The sequence below is a fragment of the Staurois parvus genome, unplaced genomic scaffold (assembly GCF_062004578.1).
Source record: "Staurois parvus isolate SC_StPar_1 unplaced genomic scaffold, SC_StPar_1.0 ptg000216l, whole genome shotgun sequence".
In the NCBI taxonomy this organism is placed as follows: Eukaryota; Metazoa; Chordata; class Amphibia; order Anura; family Ranidae; genus Staurois; species Staurois parvus.
The window spans coordinates 4,211,345-4,230,981 of record NW_028318012.1 but is presented as its reverse complement, the minus strand read 5'-3'; the positions used below and the strand labels follow the sequence as shown (position 1 = coordinate 4,230,981).

Below are 19,637 nucleotides of genomic sequence, written 5' to 3'. Positions count from 1 at the left end.
TTTCTGCACACTGGGTGCCCCTGTTGGAGATAAGTGGCGGTATGGAAGGTTGTACTTCTACAAGATTTAATATTGTCAGTGCAAGAGAGCTCCGGGGGGTTGAGACAATATCTAAGGAGCTAGCACTGTAAGAGTGTCAGATATTACCCCACAACACAGCTTTCTATATTGCTTTCAATAGTTATACAACATTACATGTTCATTTAAAATGAATGTTGTAGATTGCAAATGAAATTGCCCTTTTTTATTATTATTATACAGTATTTATAAAGCTCCGATAGTTCACTCAGCGCTGTACATTACAAAGAGGGACTTTAAAGTGCACTGTGCACAGACTGCTGAAAGTAAAGTGTTTTTATATTAACAAGCAGTAAAAGCTTGAAATCAAGCCACCTCTGTAGCTGCTTGTACTATGAATTTGTTCCTAAAGATCACAACAAAGGCTAAATTAGGTCTTATTCTGTTTCTAAGGATGGACTCACACTGTTATAGTGTGTCTAGCTGCATGTCAACCCGTGTTTTGTAAAAGCAGCATATTTATTTGAATGGGCTGCATAATGCATTTTTTTTTTATACCACAATGCATGGAAGTGGCCAACTGTGTGTTGAGGTACCTTTAAGAATGAATAGCACCACAGTGTGAACCCAGCCTAACACCTTAAGCTCACCACATAATGTGATTGACAAAGCTGGATTAAGTAGGTACTCATACTACCTTGTACATTGTTCATTGTACAGTCCGATTGTAAAGTGTAAACACTTGCTATGTTTTTACATTAGAAAGCTGGTAGACTGCCAAGATTCTGTTGTCATAGAAAGTATTAGGAAAAGACCTGAAATGTATCTCTATTGGGAATCTTGAAGAATTAATTTCTTTCTCGTCCATTGACAGACACAGGAATTTAGATTATATTGCTTCCTACAGGAGGATTGGATATTGGCAAAACAATTGAAGGCCAGTCCAGCATATCCCTTCTAGCTCCCGTGCCTCAGGTTTTTGTTAGTCTTAAGAGGACTGTACGGTGTTGTACCTGGACCCTGCTGGACTAGATGAGCATGGCCTGGAATGCGACCGTCAGACACAGGGTTCCACCTGCAGTACTTTGCAAGCTTTATTGGTAAAAAGTTAGTCATGGAGTGCTTTCAAGGTCCAGAGCCATGGCATTGCTTCAGCACTTGCCCTGTCTGAAGACTCTGTTGAGTGGACCATTCTGGCTGGGCACCACTATATGCCTTTCAAATTGCTCATTTTGGCTGGTTTTACTGTCGAAAGGGGTAACATTGAGGGACTGAAAGCTGATGTCATCTTCGAAGTGGTATGTGCTCTGTGCACTTTCCTGCTATTAAGCATAGAGAAGGCTTTGTCCAACTGCTGCTTCTTCTTTTTTTTCCCCTCCACCTTGCCTACAGTGACCTGGGTCACCTCTGGCCATCTGACCTTCATCAGCCAGCAGCTGCCTGGGTTTGTGAGTACCTGGGTCCTTAACTTGTGCCATGACCATATTTCTATTATTACCATGAGGTTGCAACATGTCTATATATAGTCCCACTGCCAGTATATATTGTAAGGGTTGTAGGGGCATTTACTCTTTTGTCCTCTAAGGGCTCTAATGTCTAATCTGGAATACAGTGGCTCTATGGTTTTAGGGTCTACCTTACTGGAATCTACTGTATTATAACTTGTTCAGGTGATGCTGAGTACCCTACCCTGTCATCGGGGGATTCTACTGCACCCAAGTCCTTGTGGATACTGACCGCAGAGGCCCTATGGTGCTCCTACACCTCCCTTTACAGAGTCTGTCTCTTGTCTACTAGAGGCCTTAGAGCAGGCTGGGCCACTAGTTGCAGTTGGCCATCTCTGACACAGACAGAGTCCTCATAGTCTACCTCTGACTAGGATTTTGAGACACAGTAGTATCTTGCCATCACCTCAATATTACAAGAGATTGTTTAGGCATTTATTGATACAGTCCTTGCTACCTTGAATTTGGAGGATTAGCCTGCTGTATCCAACCTTGGGACCTTCAGAGCTCCTACAGCTTCAAAGGCCTTTCCACTACACCTGCTATTCAAAGTATTCCTCCATGTGGACTGGAAGCATGCTAAATAATGTGTGGGAACCAGTTTCCTTTGAAAAAATGTAAAATGGTGGTCTATACCCGCTGTGAATGTTCCAGTAACTCTCCTTAATGGGAGAACCACTCAACCTATACAAAGCATGCTACTGACCTGTAGTTGGAATCCTTTATATTCCTGATTACTTTGGCAGGTTCTGCCCGCCATCCTGTGTCAATTGTGACCCACTTCATATTAGAGCGGATCATATGTCTGAGCCTTGTTCACACGAGTATGCCCATACAGGGCCATGTGTACCTGCACAGGGAAACACAGTTGTTCCGTGCAGATAGTACTATGGATGTCAATTGGAATGCAATGGCTGCATGGACATAGACACTGCTCTCAATTTAACATGTTACCTTGTTGGACATGGAGAGGTTCAAGCATTTCATTGTGCCTGACCCTGTGTTGCAGGTGAAGGTCATGGGAGGAGGACCTCATGTTTCATTGGCCTGCCAGCAGGTGAAACATGTATTGGGAATATCTTGCTGATATCAGGGGACCTGTCCACTTGGAATTAGGATCTTTTTCTTTGGCTGATTTGCAACCACTTGGTCCTTCATGCACTTTCGCTTCCTATATCCTCAATCAGAATTTCTTTGCCCTACTGTACCCTTGTGGGGTGCATCCTATCCCTTTAGTCATGTTGACTTCAGAGGATTAGATTTCTCTGCAGATTCAGTACACTTCACACTCCTTGTAGGTTGTTGTGTTTTGAGTCAGGGGTTTGCCTTGGCAAGTCTGCTACAGCTAGGTTGGTTGTCTGACCCAATAATCTTTTAAGTCATAATGTTCTTGTCTTTTGATCTTAGGGGGTCAGTTGTGTAAGGATTAGGGCCTTGCCACCTTTACCAGTTTGGTTCATTTTTTTTTTTTTTCACCAGAACTTGTGCCTTCTGGGGGCGTGTCCCCATTTCTGGTTAACCACAGTAGGTGTTTCTATCACCATGGAATCATGCCTGTATGAGCATAAGGTTGATTCTTCCTTTCCTCCCCATGGTCATGGTGGCTTGTTTCCTTGGCTGGCAGGAGACTCTGCCTCATGCAGCTTACGCCTATGTACTGGCCCTATTTTAGTGGTTATTACTCACTCCTCAGTTGGACATCACAACAGTATATGAATTCCAACCTGGAACCAAATTTCTGTGCAGGACAGACTGGGGAGCAACTAAGAAATACTGTGAAACATAAGGAGAGGATAATTAGGAGGTCTGGGATAACAAAAGGAGTGAGCAATCTCTGAGGGGATAATCAGCCATCAGAGGATATATCTATTACTCCTAAAGGAAGGATCTCCCTATTTAACCAGCAAGAGCCTATATCTAGCAGGTTCCAGGGGAAGTGAACCAAAAGCATGTATAGCCTAATTGCAGGCATTAAAGGAGGTGAGCGTACATCTTCACTATTTGAAGGATTCACAAAAGTCACTAATTAAAGAACAACAAGCACCAAGTCACTATATATTTTTCAATTGATGGGACCATTGATTTGATGATATTTGGATTTATATTAGTCACTAATTAATGATTTATGAGTATTTGGTCACTTTTATTTATGGGGGATTATTTAAATAAGATTAAGTTGATGGTTATAATTTGGTTTAGATTTTTTAATTAAATTAATTGTGGGTATTATGAATTTAAATGAAATTGAGGGTATTAGTAAGTATAATATGTCACTAATTGATGATTAATGAGCACTCGATCACTATTTTTAGAGGAGTATTTAATGTGAAATTAATTTGAAATTGATTTGAAGGTGATAATTTGGTTTTAAAATTATTTAATTACTTTATGTGGCATTTATACACTTTTATGAGTTGTTTGTATTATGAATTTGAATTAATTTAATGGCATTAATTTAATTATTATTTATCAGTAATTGAGAAATATTCAGAAGCGCAACATATATAACATGTAAGTATATGAATTCCTGTGTCCCTCAGTGCAGGAGCAATAACAAGATTTTTGTCCTTACTATAAAAATCTGATTCTTGAAGGGACCAGTAGAAATTCTGAGACAATTGGGTTAAACCTCTGCCTTTAGGAAAAATTGGACCATTGCAAACAATTTATGGGTGGTTGGGTATAATCCCTCTCAATCCCCGTATACTTACATTTTATTTTAGAAAAAAAACCACACCATTAGGAGTAGATCTATGCAAAAGGATTTTGCATTAAGTACAAAAATCCTGTTTTCTTTATCACAATGGACACGGAAAACAATTGGTATGTCCAAAAGCAGTCCTACTGTGGCCCCTGCAACTAATAAAATTTGTTGTTAGGAGGATCTTCCAATAGATGGGGATTTTTTTTTTTTTTTTTAATTTAAATATTTATTACATTTTTCATGTTAATACAAAAACCCAAAAAGGTAAATAATTCTCATACAAATAGACATTTATAACATTTCTACCTTTCCCTTACTAAAAACTTTTTTTCTTTCCCATCCCACTACCCCCCCTTCCCGCCCCTCATCCCCCCTCCTCCCCCTCTGCAGACTCTAGCCCATTCTAATCTCTTGAGGCTTATTAATTTTTTGCTAACATCCTAGTTCATATTTTCCTATATTTCTCTTTCAATCCTGCTCTTTCCCACTTTTCCCATCTCCTAATATAAACTCTCATCCTATCTTCCTGCATATGGTATGATCTTTCCATTCTACCTATCTGGTTTACTCTGTTAATCCAGTCTTCCTCCTTCGGTACCTCAGCTTTCCACCAAAACTTGGGTATCAACCCTTTCACCGCATTCAAGAAGTACCAAATACCTGAATCTTTATATTTATTTACAGATGTCTCCACATTGTGTAGGAGGCACGTCGTGGGGTCTAATCCTATGTCAATTTCAGTTATTTCTTCAATCAGTTTGACTATTATCTTCCAAAAAGCCTGGATTTTCAGACATTCCCACCATATGTGAAACACCGTGCCCATCTCTCCACATCCTCTCCAACACATATTTGAATTTTCCCCATTCATCTTGTGCTCTACACTCGGTGTAATGTGCCATCGTGTCACACACTTATAATTAACCTCTACCTCTCTCATACTAACATTATCGTGTATCTAAACATCTTTCTCTGTCTATCTTCATCGAACCCAACTCCCATATCCCTTTCCCATTTTGTGATAAAAGTTAACTTTGTGTTTGTGTCTAATTCTGTGAGTATTCTATACACTTTTGAAATACTTTGCTTCCCCAATAGATGGGGATTAAGACCTTTAGAGCTGGATTCCTGAACCACCAACCTAGAGATAACCTGGTCTTCAGTTTCTGGACAAACTGACTTGTCTGACACTGAACGGATTTGTCCCTTGATGGCTGAGTATTGTGTTGTAAGAGCCTGGAGTGGAACTGGGGAAATTAAACTGCCTGAGAGGTTATCATAAAGTCCAGAACTATCATGGGGGGTGAGATGGCTTCTCGATTGGAAGGTCTGAATCTGATTTTTTTTTTTTTTTGGAAGAAAAACGCTGGACCTAAGCTGTAACCAGAATGAGACTCAGATATGCAAATCAACGTGCCGATTCTAACCCTGATTTCTGAAGGATTAGAATCAAACCTTTTGATGGGCTAGTAGACCATAGGTGGCAAACTTGCATCCCTTCAGCTGTTGTGGAAGTACAAGTCTCATTAGACATTGCAAGGCTGACAATTACAAGCATGACTCTCACAGGCAGAAGCATGATGAGACTTGTAATTCCACAACTACTACTACTGGAGGACCGTCATTTGACACCCCTGGTCTAGACAATCCAAAACTTTGTTCAGGATCTACACTGTCCAGACATCCAATTATGGGTATACCGTAAGAGGATAACAAAGCTTGTGCAGGGGCTAGAACCTTGCAGAACATGTTCTGAAGAAAAGGATGAATATTAGGGCTAACAATTGATAGAAAATGTATAGGAATAGGGAGGTATTGTTGATGTACTGGAAAAATGGGGACATGTGCAATTATACATTTTGGCTGTCCACAGCAGGCAGAAAATCTCCAAGATGAAGGGAGCCTATGATAGATTTGGCAACACTTCTGGACTCAAATGAAGACATTTAATGCTTTAAACTTCAGAATTGATTAAGGTCCTCCTTTTATTTTTGGGACTGTGAACCAGTTGGAGTAAAAACCTTGAAACTTTTCAGCTGCTGGAATAATGGCACACTCCTTGATCCAAGAATTCTGCCAGAGCAGAAAGGGGGGGAGAAGTGTGAAACTTACATGGTCTACAAAAGGCCAACAAACATCACCCCACTTAGCCTATTCGAAAATGAATGGGTTGGCATACACCTGTGGTTTGTTTTGTTTTTTTTGCTCTTGGACATGCACTGTACTACACCATACATCGCAAAATTGTGCAGCATAACTCAGACGTTGCGGTATCAGCAGAATGAATGGCACTGCATTGCACCATTGAAGGTAGTGTGTGGTGCACTAACCTGACAGTATGTGAATGCCTGTGCCCCTTAGAGGATTACTAAAATCCTGTTTTGTTTTTTTTTTTTCCCCCACAGTGTCTATAGTTACAGAGGTCAATGAGGGCTTGTTTTATTACTTGTTCAGAATACTGCATGTAAATATTTTAGTGTGCATAGTATGGGTACAGGTTCACTTTAACCCACCTTCGGATTTGACTAACACGAGGACTCATCTTTTACTTTGTCACCTTCCTAACTAAAAAATTAACTGTACAGTTGTTGCAGACAAAAAACAAAGTGCTCCAAATTAGGTGTCAGCTTTTGTTTTGTTTTTTTTTTTATTGGTTTTCTTTTTTTGGTGGGGATAGCATACATGGTTTCTTTTGTACAATATTTAACAATCACTTTTTTTTTTTTTTTTCATTTTACCATGGCATTTTCGGTAGGTACTTCGGTAGGCAAAACAAAACAAAAAAGACAGAATATGAAAATAGACTGGGAAGGTCAACCAGCGCTTCTTGCCCAGCTGTAGCATACTGACGGTTCCTATACAGCTAAGCAAGGGCTGCTGTTTGCCGTAACTGACAGTAGCAGAGATTTCCTGAACACCGAATGATATCGCTTTAGCAGGTATCAGAGGTAATAACGGATTACATGAATTCAGAAAATGCATAATAAGAGTTGCTGGTTGAATATCTGAGGTAAATGACTTTAATCCAACGACACAGTTCCCTTTTGTATCGTTTTTTTGCAGTTAAACCATAAATAAGGTTATGCATATTTGTACCAAAACAACTAGTTTTAAGAAAAGTTAAATTTTTTTTTTTTTCAGGTAAGACTGGAAAACATCTCAGAAAATAAAAACTCATATAAAGTAAAAGTTGGCAGTTGAAATACTGTTAGTGAGAGACCTTATTACATTCAGTACATGTCTGAAGGCATTGGAGAGGATAGAAGTCACTGACCGGAGTTATAACTACACAGCGATTGCCGAGGGACTTTTAGCGCCAAAAACCTGTGCGGACGGATTCCTGTGTCCAGTCACTGAAGACTGCACTGATTTACCGGTAGAGTGTTGTCATTGGCTCACAGGAGGCAGCGACCAATCACAATTATCAGTCAGAGAAGTAAGATAAATGTACTTTTTAGGGGCCAAACACAGGAAACGCAATCAAAAGCACTAAATATCACTCAGTGGGTATCTGTGTAATTGAGGTCAAAATGCTCACTGGAGAGACTGGACCCAGGCTGCAATGGTTTGCGTTTGGTTTTTTGAGTATCTTAAGAATCATTTGAGCCAAGACTGACATTTCAATTCCAAGTGGAGGCCAGTGGGGTGAAATCATCCATTGCTTTCTTGTATCTCCTTGACTCTAGCTGTACCAGGTGGGTAGAGTTTGGAACCAAGGTACAGACAAGGTTCTGGAAAAGTAGAAGAATCCAAAAGGGTAGATCAGCTTAGCATCTATGCAAAACAGAAATACCAATTTTGACTGGAATGAGAAAAACAGCAGTAACCAATCAAATCGTATTAATTTTTAGAACAATAAATTGCTTTTTACACTGTTACAATCAAGTGTGAGATCTAAATTAGAAAGATTACTTGTCACTCTTAACAAGATACATGAATGGTGGCCAAAATGTGAGAATGCAGCTCATAAGTGTTGGCAAATAATTACTGGCTGCACAATGGTTCATAGGGCATTTTCTGGGTAACAGCACGCATATGGTTATATTGGTTTTCTTAATTTCAACAGCTGGAGCAGAACCAGCCTGCCCATAGATTTATCAAAACTTGTTTGGTTTCTTCTGAACCGGACCAATTTCGATCCATCTACAGCCAGCTTTAGTTAGAAGCTTCCCAGTGAAATAAAAGGAACCCTTGAGGCTCCACAGATTGGACCTGAAGGTGCATAACAGAACAGTTAAAGCAGTGGTCTCCAAAGTGTGGCCCTTTGCTTGCCTTTATTGGACCCTTGGGGCACTATTCATCCCACTGATACAAGACACTATTCTGCCAACTGACAACGATGAGGCACCATATCTCCAACTGACACCAACAATGGAGCACTATTCCAACCAATGATACCAACAACGGGGCACTATTCCTTGCCTATGTGGTGATGTTTACTAATGCCAGGAAAATTTCCACTCCCTCTGGCCATAGTTTGAAGAACAATAAATTGGCCTCTTTCTTTAGAAAGTTTGGAGACCCATATGTTAGGGTCAAAGAAAAGCTCCTATTTTAATAATATAATGCCAGTGACTGTTCAGTCATGAGGAACCCCTCAACTCCGATGTGGTGGGTGTCCAAGTTGTGTGCTGCTGCATTGGAAGTCCTCCCTGACCAATGGATACTAACATTTATAGGTAAAGTTGATCCAGGGAATATCCGATTGCCTCTCAGCGGGATCAGGGAGGAATATTTTTCCCAGCAGGAGCAAATTGGATCATGCTTTTCTGTTTTTTTTTTTTGCCTTCCTCTGGATCAACTGTAGGAATGGGATTATAATTTTTTTTTTTTTTAATGGTTGAACTGGATGGACTTGTCTTTTTTCATCCAGATTAACTATATAACTATGTAAGTGTCTTGCTGAGATACCAACGGTCTTGGGGATGAGGAGTGCTAGCTAAAGGTTCCCACTGCTCCAGAATACTGCATACTATGAATTGCACCTCACTGCTCACTGGAGTTCAGTACAACCACTGATGTGTAAATTGTCCCAGTTACCATGACCCATACTTTTGTGGGGAATGCAAATCTGTCTCCTAAATATTCACAAGGATCCCATAAAACGTTTGCTCAAACATACCAATAGCATGCATATTCAGGGAAGCTGCAGCTAGTCTCCTACAGAAGCCCCTACTTTCCCATCAGCCTATTGCTATCTCCTGTGGATCCCTGGTCTGAAGTGGCAGCTGACCCCTATTTATAAAGGTCAGAAATCAACTCCACACAAGCTAAAAGAGGGAATGACGTTAATACCTTGTGGCTCAGCTACAAATGAGAATTCTAAATCCTTAGTAGTGAGATTATCGCACATTTGCAACACATAAAAATAGGTATATTGCAAATGAGACTATCAAATGGGGATTTATTAAAATCAGGTGCTATTGAGCCCTTAAGATGAATCCCATGAGAAGCATCAGATGAAAGCTGCTAGTTCTGCTTCCAAAGTTACATACTTGTTGTAGGGGAGGGAAGATCGGCTTTAATTTCTCTATAACCCCTTCCCCTCCACTAACAGAGCAGGGATGTCTTTTTTTCCCCATTAAAAATGACCCCCCCCCCCCCCCCAGGCAAATGAAATGTACTGTCCTCCCTTTGCCTCCTGGGACATGCATGTCACATATCACTTTATTCAGAAAGGAGGAGGAGGCTGGGCCTAGCACCGCACCATCAGGAGGTGTGCCAGCTGAACCAGGAAGAGCCAACGGGCATCTTCATGGTGTCACATTCAACATGACAGTGATGGACTGAGAGGTTGCAGAACACAGCATTTTACCTCTGTACAAATCATTAGTAATACCTCATCTGGAATATGCAGTTCAGTTTTGGGCACCAATTCACAAAATTAACATTGGGGAACTGGAGAAAATACAGAGAAGGACAACCAAACTGATAAGAGGCATGGAGGAGATCAGCTATGAGGAAAGATTAGAGGAACTGAATTTATTCTCTCTTGAGAAGAGGAGATTAAGGGGGGATATGATCTCCATGTATAATACATAAGGGGGGATATGATCACCAGGTATAATACATAAGGGGGATATGATCACCATGTATAATACATAAGGGGGGATATGATCACCATGTATAATACATACGGGGGATATGATCACCATGTATAATACATAGGGGGGGATATGATCTCCATGTATAATACATAAGGGGGGATATGATCTCCATGTATAAGGGGGGATATGATCACCATGTATAAATACATCAGTGGTTCATATAGTGTAGAGTTATTCACCCTGAGGTCCTCACAGAGGACAAGGGGACACGCTTTACGTCTGGAGGAAAAGAAATGTAATCTCCAAACACGGAAAGGTTTTTTTTTTACAGTAAGAGCTGTGAAAATGTGGAATAGACTCCCTCAAGATTTGGTTCTGGCCAGTTCAGTGGATTGCTTTAAAAAAGTCCTGGATTCTTTCCTAGATACACAGAATATAACTGGATACTAACATTTATAGGTAAAGTTGATCCAGGGAATATCCGATTGCCTGTCGGGGGATCAGGAAGGAATTTTTTTCCCTGCAGGAGCAAACTGGATCATGCTTTGCTGGGTTTTTTTTTTTGCCTTCCTCTGGATCAACTGTGGGTATAACTTTTTTTTTTTTTTTTAAATGGCTGAACTGGATGGACTTTTGTCTTTTTTCAGCCAGACTATGTAAGAGGATCTGGGTAGGTATCAGAAATGTGCCACCCGGACCACTGTACACTACAATGAATATATCCAATTATATTCGGGTATTCAGGCATCTGTGGTGTAAGCGGCATGAATGGAGGAATCTATTAGATTTCTCATATTCAACCCACAGGCTGAACAAGAGATCTACACATGTATGGCTAGCATACTGTTACCACTGCCATCAAAAGAGCTGCTTCTATCTGAGGCCTCCATCAAAGGTACTGTATATTGCTTCATCACAGGTTCACCAAGTTCTTCCCCCAAAATATTCCTATGGGGAATTGCTCAAAGATAAACTGAACGATGTTCTATAACTACACAAGTTGTCTGCTTTTGCCTGGACACCAAATCACATTGCAGCAAATACTAGAAAAAAGATACTTCAAACACTTTACTATTTCCACTGAAAATACAAAGAAATATGTTTGAGGAGAATCTCAAATATTAAACAATAGTTTATTCAAATGACTCTTTTCAGAAATAACACTCCAAGTATTATTTAACCATCGGGTGAGTGATACAACTACTGAAACCTGAGGATCAGGAACACACATTGAGAACCACCAACATTGTTTGCTCCATGAATTTGAAAGAGAAGCCTCTGCCGGTTACTTTGGGGGGACATATTCTATACAAGTAGGATGAAAGAGGCCATTACCCACAACAACCAATCGAAATGTCTGCTGTCAATTTCCAAGAACAGATTTGAAAAAGCCAACATCTGATTGGTTTTCTCTTCCTACGGTCTACAGAATAACCCCGATGAAAATGATGTATATAACAGACGCATAGAGTACATTGTTCCCAGAGTGATTAAAGAACAGCTCTACCCAAAAAGGTTTCTTTGTGAGTGGAGTTGGGTTTTTTTTTTTCCTCCAACTTTCCATGCTGGGCTTGTGATATCTCCATTTTTATGGAGAAGCCACTACAGCATTGTTTACCAACTTGCTCCTCAGGTCCTAGTCACAGCAACTTGCAAGTAACTTTATGTACCTACAGGAGCGGCCTGTGTCGCAGCACTGTGATAGTGGTGGTATCAAAGATAGGACTTGAGGACAGCTCAGCTGAAGAGCCAGTCATGCCAGGACTTCCCCAGAGAATAATACCCTGCTCCCAAACTGCTGAAATCAAAGAAATCCTATTGGACAGCAGTGGCTTTTTAACCATAATTCTATTCATTTAAACCCGCAGCCTGGGTCACTGTCTATTCACAGTGAGCTTCTGATTGGTAGAAAGGTTGTAAAAAAATTTCCTGCAATAGAACACAATACTTGGTGTCTGTAGGTTTACGGTAAAAGTCCAGAAAAATTAAACAATGTACTTTGGCATGCACAAATCAACGTAACGGCACCTGATGTCTACGGAGAGAGGAGACAGCCATGTTGTAAGCTAAAGCGATTTTTCTGAGTAAGCAGCCTATCCAGTGGTTGGGCAGCGACATTACCGAGGCTGCTTTCCACTGGTTGGATAGGCTGTGCTCTCAGATGACAGGAGAAGTCACATTTCGGAAGCTAAGCTATCAAAATGGCCTCCCCACCAGCAACAGGCAAGGGTGTACTTTTTGCTTCCATTTCTCAGGTTTAAACAAACTTTGGCACCTATGCCCAGCCAAAAACGCCATACTCTGTCAAAGTGAGAATTGTTTTTTGTTTTTTTGTTTTTTTTTTTTGCTAGTCCGTGCTAACCATGTCAGTATTGGTTATACCTCAAAACAAGATTTGCATAATAGCGATTATATTTCACTAATTGTCCCTGAATTTTCATTTTAAAGTGACACTCCAGTCAAGAAAAAAACCCCTTTTAAGCAGGAAGCTACAAAAGTATTTTGTTTGCACAGCCAGTCTCCTCCCCAAAAGCAATATTTCTGCTTTATCCTGAAAAGTGAGACTTTTTTGCTCAGAAAACATGCCTAATCTCTACCTAAATTACCTGGAACCTAAATACCTTCTCCACCCCCGTGCCTGAAATACAATACTGTTTTGACCCAACAGTTTGATGCCAGTCTTCTCTGCCTTACTACAGCAGCCAATGCAGGCAAGAATACTCTTGAGTTTGGATTGAAATTTAAAGCTGATCTCCAGATAAGTATGCAGTCAAAATACATATAGGTGAGCTGTCTTACCGGACAAAAAAGTGTAATTAAACAGCCAGTTTTGGGATCAAGGCAGCACAGCAAGGCCAGTTAGACTAGGAACTGGTCCTCAACCCACCAGCAACACGCTGACTGGACAGTGAAGGAGACTCAGTTCACCAAGCAGGTGAGCTCTCTGCTCTCTTCTCCTGTCAGCTAACTTCCGGTGTGAGAGTGACAGCACTGTGCAATACAAAAGGCAGACTTGGGTATTTAAAGCAACTGTAGATAATACAGTCAAGGATAACAACTGGTGTCTGCTTGGAGTTTAGTGAGCAGGGAGGTGATGGTGATAACGAAAGCTTAAAGTGGTTCTAAAGGCTCGAGGTTTGTTTTTATCTTCATGCATTCTATGCATGAAGGTAAAAAAAACCTCTGTGCAGCATCCCCTCCCCCGCCAATACTCAGCTAAGCCTCATTTCTTTCAAGCAATGAGCACTGGAGTCTCAGCTATCCCAGGGCTCCCTCTCCTCAATGGCTGAGACAGCAGCAGGAGACATTGGCTCCCACTGCTGTCAATCACAGCCAGTGAGCCAATGAGAAGAGAGAGGGAGGGGACGAGCCAGGGCTCAGTGTGTGAATGGACACAGGGGCAGCGGGTGCCCCCATAGCAAGCTGCTTGCTGTGGGGGAACCTGACAGGAGGGAGGGGCCAGGAACGCCAGTGGAGGAGCCGAGAAAACGTGGATCTGGGCTGCTTTGTGCAAAACCACTGCACCCAGCAGGAAAGTAAAAGCCTTTAGAATCACTAAGGATTACAATCACGCAGAATAAAACTAAGCGAAGCCTTCTTTCCTCCAACAATCTCATTGGACTAAAGCAAAGGTTTTTTTTACCTGACTGGAGTTCTTTAAACGGTGACACAAGGAATCTGAATCTGCGGTAAAATATAAACCTGGCATGATTACACAAACTCCGATTCCAGTGTTGCACTGACATGATGGCACTGCGTGGTTGCAATTATAGTATGAGGAATTCTGGGTCGTGAAATTTCCTGAGGAGATCTGAAAACAGCCAACTTGGCCGTTCACTGAACAGACATACAACATAAATATAAAGGAAAAATAGGAGCAAGAAAGAGCGCAAAACCGGGTGTTCCAGTGTCAGAGCTAGCAAATAAAGATTTAAAAAAAAAAACAAACAAAAAAAAAAAACATGCTTCTATTTTCAATGGTTCCTCAGACACAGCAAATCTATATAACACATCAGCAGGTAAGAAAGAATTTCCTATGTGGGCAGGTAAAGAAAATAAAAAAGGCAAGAGATCTTCACAGAAAATTAAAAAAAAAAAAAACAAAACACTGTTTAGGAATGGTTATTTGTTTTGGACATTAACCCTTCCAGTAATATGAGAGCTGGCAAATGCTATATTTAACCCATAAGTGATGCATCCAATGGAAGGGAATGTCACCAGCGCTAAGCCAAGTGCTTTATAGGGAATCTATTTTTAAAAAAATAAATAATTCATGGGGAAGCCTCAGATGGAGGTGACCACGCAGACTCCTGGGTTGCAAGGCTTGTTCGCGGGCTGTGTGGCAAACCTGTTGGCACCATCACAGCCACAATGATGGTATGCAACGTCAGACTGAGCTTGCCAGGCTGACTTCTGGACTAAAGGATCACTCAAAGATGGTGTGGTGAACCCAAGATCTCCGTTATCTCTGCCCTAAGACTAGACCTTTGGGCTGTAGGCTCTTTCATACCCACAAGCACCATCACTGACTGCCCCATAGAAACCAACTCAGCTTTAGATTGATGTTGCAAGGTTGAGTTGTGAGCCATCGGCTGTGTGAACCTGTGAGCAGTCTGCTTCAGAGGTAGTATATGCAGCCGCAGATTGAGATGGCCAGGCTGACTGTTGGCTATAGGCTCATTCAAAGATGGTTTTGATGAACCCACAAGCTTGCCTTTGCCCCATTGATAGTATGCTGGCCAAGAGTAAAGGATGACCACTACTAGTTCCCCTTCAACCAAACCTTGCACTTCAAGCAAAGTCCGCTTATTCTTCGTGGCTCCCTCCCATTCATTAAGCACTGCTTAAATGAACCTGTGGGGGAACATTTGTCATATATCCTCACCTTGGGGGAAATATATATCCTCACCTTGGGGGGGAAAATAGTTATATATTCTCACCTTGGGGGGAAATATATATCCTCACCTTGGGGGGGAAAATAGTTATATATTCTCACCTTGGGGGGAAAATAGTTATATATCCTCACCTTGGGGGGAAAATATATACCCTCACCTTGGGGGGAAAATAGTTCTAGATCCTCACCTTGGGGGGAAAATAGTTCTAGATCCTCACCTTGGGGGGAAAATAGTTCTAGATCCTCACCTTGGGGGGAAAATAGTTCTAGATCCTCACCTTGGGGGGAAAATAGTTCTAGATCCTCACCTTGGGGGGAAAATAGTTCTAGATCCTCACCTTGGGGGGAAAATAGTTCTAGATCCTCACCTTGGGGGGAAAATAGTTCTAGATCCTCACCTTGGGGGGAAAATAGTTCTAGATCCTCACCTTGGGGGGAAAATAGTTCTAGATCCTCACCTTGGGGGGAAAATAGTTCTAGATCCTCACCTTGGGGGGAAAATAGTTCTAGATCCTCACCTTGGGGGGAAATAGTTCTAGATCCTCACCTTGGGGGGAAATAGTTCTAGATCCTCACCTTGGGGGGAAATAGTTCTAGATCCTCACCTTGGGGGGAAATAGTTCTAGATCCTCACCTTGGGGGGAAATAGTTCTAGATCCTCACCTTGGGGGGGAATTAGTTCTAGATCCTCACCTTGGGGGGGAATTAGTTCTAGATCCTCACCTTGGGGGGGAAATCGTTCTAGATCCTCACCTTGGGGGGGAAATCGTTCTAGATCCTCACCTTGGGGGGGAAATCGTTCTAGATCCTCACCTTGGGGGGAAATCGTTCTAGATCCTCACCTTGGGGGGAAATAGTTCTAGATCCTCACCTTGGGGGGAAATAGTTCTAGATCCTCACCTTGGGGGGAAATAGTTCTAGATCCTCACCTTGGGGGGAAATAGTTCTAGATCCTCACCTTGGGGGGGAAATAGTTCTAGATCCTCACCTTGGGGGGGAAATAGTTCTAGATCCTCACCTTGGGGGGGAAATAGTTCTAGATCCTCACCTTGGGGGGGAAATAGTTCTAGATCCTCACCTTGGGGGGGAAATAGTTCTAGATCCTCACCTTGGGGGGGAAATAGTTCTAGATCCTCACCTTGGGGGGGGAAATAGTTCTAGATCCTCACCTTGGGGGGGAAATAGTTCTAGATCCTCACCTTGGGGGGGAAATCGTTCTAGATCCTCACCTTGGGGGGGAAATCGTTCTAGATCCTCACCTTGGGGGGGAAATCGTTCTAGATCCTCACCTTGGGGGGGAAATCGTTCTAGATCCTCACCTTGGGGGGGAAATCGTTCTAGATCCTCACCTTGGGGGGGAAATCGTTCTATACCCTCACCTTGGGGGGGAAATCGTTCTATACCCTCACCTTGGGGGGGAAATCGTTCTATACCCTCACCTTGGGGGGGAAATCGTTCTATACCCTCACCTTGGGGGGGAAATCGTTCTATACCCTCACCTTGGGGGGAAATAGTTCTATATCCTCACCTTGGGGGGAAATAGTTCTATATCCTCACCTTGGGGGGAAATAGTTCTATATCCTCACCTTGGGGGGAAATAGTTCTATATCCTCACCTTGGGGGGAAATAGTTCTATATCCTCACCTTGGGGGGAAATAGTTCTATATCCTCACCTTTCTGCAATTTCCGTAGTATCGGGGGTGATGTCATCCTCCTGCAGACAAGCTCTCTGGAAATGCTGAGCAGACCCAAATCTCACATGAAGGCACCGCGGCCCAGTGCATGATTATCTTCTAGTGAGATTTGTGCTACTCAACATTCTCTGAGATCTGGCCGAAGGAGGATGACCTCACTCTCTCCAAGCTGCAACAGGAAGATGAAAAAGGCTATTCGTTTCCCTTCCACACGTTCTATTTTTCATGCCTGTCCTGTGGGTTAGGAAGGGGCAGGGAAGAAGTTTGAATAAGCAGTCCTTTAACCTTAAGCAGCCCATAAATTATGTAGTTTTCTTTCCTTCCAGCACGGGTGGAAGAAAAAAAAAAAAAGAAAAAAGTTACCACATTCCCCCATCACCACAGTCAGTGTTGATGGGGGAATCCCTCCTGCAAAGCTATTGTTCTCTGCCAGCAGGGAGCCTTCCCAGACGGCAGAACACAAAGATCACTGCTAGCGGCTATAGCCACCGGCAGTGATTGCATACAACCAGCCTGCCCATAGATGAATCAAATCTCAGTTGGTCCCTGCTGAACTGGCAGAGATTCAATCCATCATGGTTGGCTCCATTAAAGGAGAAATCCCTACCGCAGGCATCAGTGCGAGATGAGTGTGGGGGGAGTAAATACTATCATGTCCTACCCACTTTAAATACTCAGTCTAAACAAAGCCTATTACAGAGCTTTGAAAGATTTCTACCTTTAGAAGCCAAAAGACCTAGCAAGCTGACAGGTCCAGGAGGGGCCTCCAGGATTGGTACTATAAAAGCCAACTCCTCCTATGAGTAAACGTACAGTGATCAATGCACTATGGATACACTCTTTATGCTCTTCCCACCCGATTTCACCATGTGTTACCTTTCACTCATAATAAAAACAAATCTTACTTGCAGGGGCAGACTGACAACTCGTGGGGCCCCCTGGCAATAGGGGGATCATGGGGCCCCTGTGTCCTTGCCCAAACTCAAAAAAGCCTATGAAAAGGGTACCAGGGGCATCTCATGGGGCCCCCTACTGACCCTGGCCCTCGGGCAGGGCCCGAGTTTCCAAATGGTCAGTCCCCTGCTTACTTGTATATTCCTAGCCTCTTTAAAGAAAGAAAATTAAAAACCCAAAAAACAAAAAAAAACACATGTCTTTTCTCTACGGTGTGTATAACATCCCACCACACCTCTCTAAGCCCTCTCTTTCCTCCTCACCTCTAAACAGTCACTTGCTGCAGCAATACATGGTGGGCTTTAAGGGGCAGATTCTAACCAAGACTGAGGTAGCGCAGCCTACACCCCTCACAAATACAAGAGACAGGAGGGAGCATTTTTAAAGATGGGCAGAATCACTGATCATCAATAAAAGCGATGTAGTAGGTTAAAAGTTAGCTTTTCGTAAGAATCCCTATGCGCTTGTTTATGCTGGTTCCAGGTTCCCTTAAACTACAAAAATGAATAGCAGGGGATGCCTTTTCATGGGTTAAATAAAACCTACCACATTTATTCTTAAATAACACAAAAAAAAAATTGTAATACATACATATATATTTAAAAAAAATAAAACGGAAAAAAAAAAAAAAAACACGGTTCGGTTATTTAAAATTGCTTAGTGTTTTCAACGGTATAATTTAATTTAGAGACTGTGGAACTGAGGTATAGCTTGTTGAGGGAGGTTAAACTATGCTTGGAAGCCTCTTTAAAATGTCCCACAAACTTTTCTTATAGGTTTCTATACACAGAAGAGCAGCACAGGGGAACATTCACAAGCTGTGTCATATTGGCATTACAATAGTCATTTATAGAAACACAACAGCAAATGCAATAAAAACAGTTACCCTTTTTTTCTTAAAATCTGAAATGAAATGCTTTGATTTAAAAAAAAAATATTCATAGGATATATATATACACATATATGTATATGTGTGTATATATACATATATATATATTTTTATATATATATATATATTTATAGCAGTAGTTCACTCAAGGTTCAGTCCTTCTCTGATGTGTTTAAAAAACAAAAAAAGGGAAATAGGTCAGCTGTCCAGAGAGGTCTCCTTGTTTCTTCATGTTTTATTCATTCCGTAATTCGTTGCCGAACCGTTGCAGGCCACGAGGAATGATACGCCGGGTGCGTCCCGAGGGACGGACGTTGCAGCACAGACCAACCATTTCCGCTGAGAGTCATTCCTTAGCTTAGCAGCTGTGAGTCTGTTGGTCTAGTGCAAGTATCATAGACTAGATTCCTTGGGCGGGAAGTCCACATTTGTCACCATGGTGACCACTGTTACAATGTCATCTGTGGTAATGATATTTGTGAGTCTTTGCATCTGGATGATCCGCTCCTCCACGCAGCCTGCTGATAACCGGGCTTCTGCGTCGTGATCCCAGCACTCCTCGATGGTTTCACAGAGCATCGCCAACCCCTGGGTGGAGAAAGGGTAGGATTCGGTGATCAGAGATTCACAGCAGATTTCATTCAACAAAATGATGTTTTTTTCTTTTACTCCAGAAGATGAAAAGGTCATACTAAATCATACGGGGCCCCCGGGCATTAGGGGATCATGGGGCCCCTGTGTCCTTGCACAAACTCAAAAAAGCCTATGAAAAAGGTACCAGGGGCATCTCATGGGGCCCCCTACTGACCCCAGGCCCTAGGCAGTGCCCGAATTTCCAATTAGTCAGTCCGCCCCTGAAATCATATGTACTTAAAGCTGAACCTGGGATGAAAAATCATTACTCTTGCAGTGGGTCCCCCTCCATGCCGCAG

General features: G+C 42.1%; 1 protein-coding gene across 4 annotated transcripts in view; it reads right to left on the bottom strand.

Moving 5' to 3' along the window:
• Positions 1-6,843: 6,843 nt before the first annotated feature.
• Positions 6,844-19,637, bottom strand: part of ACVR2A (activin A receptor type 2A) — a 97,065-nt gene continuing 84,271 nt past the window's right edge. For 2 of the 4 annotated variants that reach the window (XM_089679036.1, XM_089679037.1), the window contains one exon: positions 6,844-19,293. In XM_089679036.1, coding sequence (XP_089535162.1) covers positions 19,099-19,293 — 195 coding nt within the window. In that variant the 3' untranslated portion in view covers positions 6,844-19,098. The remainder of the gene's footprint in view (positions 19,294-19,637) is intronic. The other 2 variants (XR_016312977.1, XR_016312978.1) reach the window with 2 other exon arrangements.